This window comes from Berghia stephanieae, chromosome 12 (genome assembly GCF_034508935.2).
Source record: "Berghia stephanieae isolate SIO BIC M18660-M18661 chromosome 12, UCSD_Bste_1.3, whole genome shotgun sequence".
Classification (NCBI taxonomy): domain Eukaryota; kingdom Metazoa; phylum Mollusca; class Gastropoda; order Nudibranchia; family Aeolidiidae; genus Berghia; species Berghia stephanieae.
In genome coordinates, this window is record NC_088371.1 from 32,464,213 (window position 1) to 32,466,712 (window position 2,500).

At 42.1% G+C, this 2,500-nt stretch overlaps 1 protein-coding gene across 1 annotated transcript in view; it reads left to right on the forward strand.

Moving 5' to 3' along the window:
• Positions 1–2,500, forward strand: part of LOC144958330 (uncharacterized) — a 56,334-nt gene that overhangs the window by 18,728 nt on the left and 35,106 nt on the right. The window contains exons 11-13 of the mRNA XM_078890237.1: positions 579–762; positions 1,423–1,661; positions 2,322–2,500. The exon at positions 2,322–2,500 is cut by the window's right edge and continues 35 nt beyond it. Of these exons, the coding sequence (XP_078746363.1) occupies positions 579–762; positions 1,423–1,661; positions 2,322–2,500 (602 nt within the window). The remainder of the gene's footprint in view (positions 1–578; positions 763–1,422; positions 1,662–2,321) is intronic.

Consider the following 2,500-nt stretch of genomic DNA (forward strand, 5'->3'; position numbering starts at 1 on the left):
TGAGCCTCAGCTTGGCAAAAACTCTCAAACCTGTGACTTTCAGAACAACCTCGCGAAGCCCCAGGATTGAGAGTTTTTGCCAAGGTCATTTAACCCTCTCCTTACGAGCCATAGGAAAATCGTCACGGTCGTTACGATACATCCGATAATTTTTTCATTCTGATTTCTCTTGTACATCACAAATTAAATTCTAAAGAAATGCTTTGATTACAGCTATAAATACTAAACACTGTGTTGTAGAGCTCACTTGTTACTTTGTTTGTTTGAGTAAAAAAAAAGGCTATTTTTGTGTTGGGTGGGTGTGAAATTTCGGGGGAAATTCAAAAAATAGGAGAGTCAAATCGATTGATATTTGAAGGACGAGTTTTCTGGCCAATAGATTTCTAAATACGTGTCTTTTACAGAGAACGACAGTAAACAGAAAGGTGAATAGCAAAAAAATACAAAAATAATAATAATAATAATAATAATAATAATAATAATAATAATAATAATAATAATAATAATAATAATTCAACAGCACTCTAGAATGTGTCATTTATTTGGTTATTGTTTTTCTTTTTTTTTTAATTTTTCAGCGTGTGAGTTTCCAAGTAGCCATCATCACAGATGGGTCGACGACTTACGCCAGTATGGTCTACCCTCGCGGGGGTTTGAACTTTAACCCCTCCGTCAACAGACCCGTCAACATTGGGTTTAACGTGTTCAATTTCGACACGACCGCCAACTATTACGTCTTTGACACCGTGACAGGAAATACTGGTCAGTTGTGTTGGCTTTATCGCATTGTCGTCATCGTCATCGTTATCATCGTCGTCGCCGTCGTCATCATCATCATCATCATCATCATCGTCATCACCATCATCGTCATCATCATCATCATCATCATCATCATCATCATCATCATCATCATCATAATCATTGTCGCAGTCTTCTTCTTCTTCTTCTTCTTCTTCTTCTTCTTCTTCTTCTTCTTCTTCTTCTTCTTCTTCTTCTTCTTCTTCTTCTTCTTCTTCTCTTCTTCTTCTTCTTCTTCTTCTTCTTCTTCTTTCTTCTTTCTTCTTCTTCTTCTCTTCTTTCTTCTTCTTCTTCTTCTTCTTCTTCTTCTTCTTCTTCTTCTTCTTCTCTTCTTCTTCTTCTTCTCCTCTCTCCTCCTCCTCCTCCTCCTCCTCCTCCTCCTCCTCCTCCTCCTCCTCCTCCTCCTCTACTACTACTCTACTACTACTACTACTACTACTACTACTACTACTACTACTACTACTACTATTACACTCACCACTACTACCACCACTACTACTACTTCTACTCCTACTCTCCTCCCCTCCACTCCTCCTCCTCCTCCTCCTCTTTGACAACCCCCCTCCTCCCAACCGCCCACCCACCCCATTATCGCCATCTCGTATCCCATCAACCCCATTCCAGGACAATCCGGATACTGGCTGTTCAAGATCGGAGAGTCACCCAACAACCGAGCCCTGTGTGTCAACTGGTTCAACCAAAACCTGGCCCAGTTCTCCATCGACACCATCAACAGAATCAATCTGGTCATTCCCAGATGCCACTGTACTCAAGCTGCCGCTAATAACGACGGGTTCTGGCTGCCTTCCTTCCTACAGGCCAATTGCTACGATATCTTCCCAATTTTTGGACGATTTGGAAGGGTAAGTGTGTGTGTGTGTGTGTGTGTTTGTGTGAGAGAGAGAGAATGTGTGTGAGAGTGATTGAGAGAGTGCGTGTGTGTGTGTATGTGAGTGAGAGAGAGTGTATGTGTGTGTGTGTGTGTGTGTGATTATTTTCAATTTTATCACGTTTTTATTTGGGGGGGGGGGATGGGGGGGGGGGGGGGTTGTTTTGTTTTAAAACTGTCCCTCCATTTGAATAACTCTGACCAAAAAAATCGTGAGCTTTGAAATTAAAAGGCTTAGAAGTGGCTTCCGAGGGCAAGCAGAGCACAGGAAGGCCAAGGGGAAGATGGTCTCAAAACATAGCAGGCTGGATGGGGAGAACGACCACAGAGGCAGGACGTATGACACAATTGGAATCATTTCCATTAATTGATTTCTTTTTTAAAAAAAAGTATATATGATATAATCATGTCATAATAATTTGAACTGAATAATGTCTCGCGAAGTCCCAGGTTTGAGAGTTTTTTGCTAAGACGAGGGTCATTTAAAGGGCGTTCGCCATTGTTCCGATAGTTTAGAACCAGTTACTAAGTTACTATGCGTCATTACGAGGGAAGTGACGTCGCGACTGTTGAAGCCTATTGGGTTATCAGATCTGTAATTAAGTACACGTGGATAATTATAATCTTTCCACAGAGATGCTGTTACGTCAATGGTGTGCTTGACACGAGAATCCCCCAGGCTGGCAACCTACAGATGTACACACCTTACTACGGCGATTTTGTCAACCACGAACAGCAGGACTCTACGCCTAAGGGCTGGTGCTGCGACAACAACTCCGATCAGTGTGTTCTATACTACGCCCTCAGACCCAC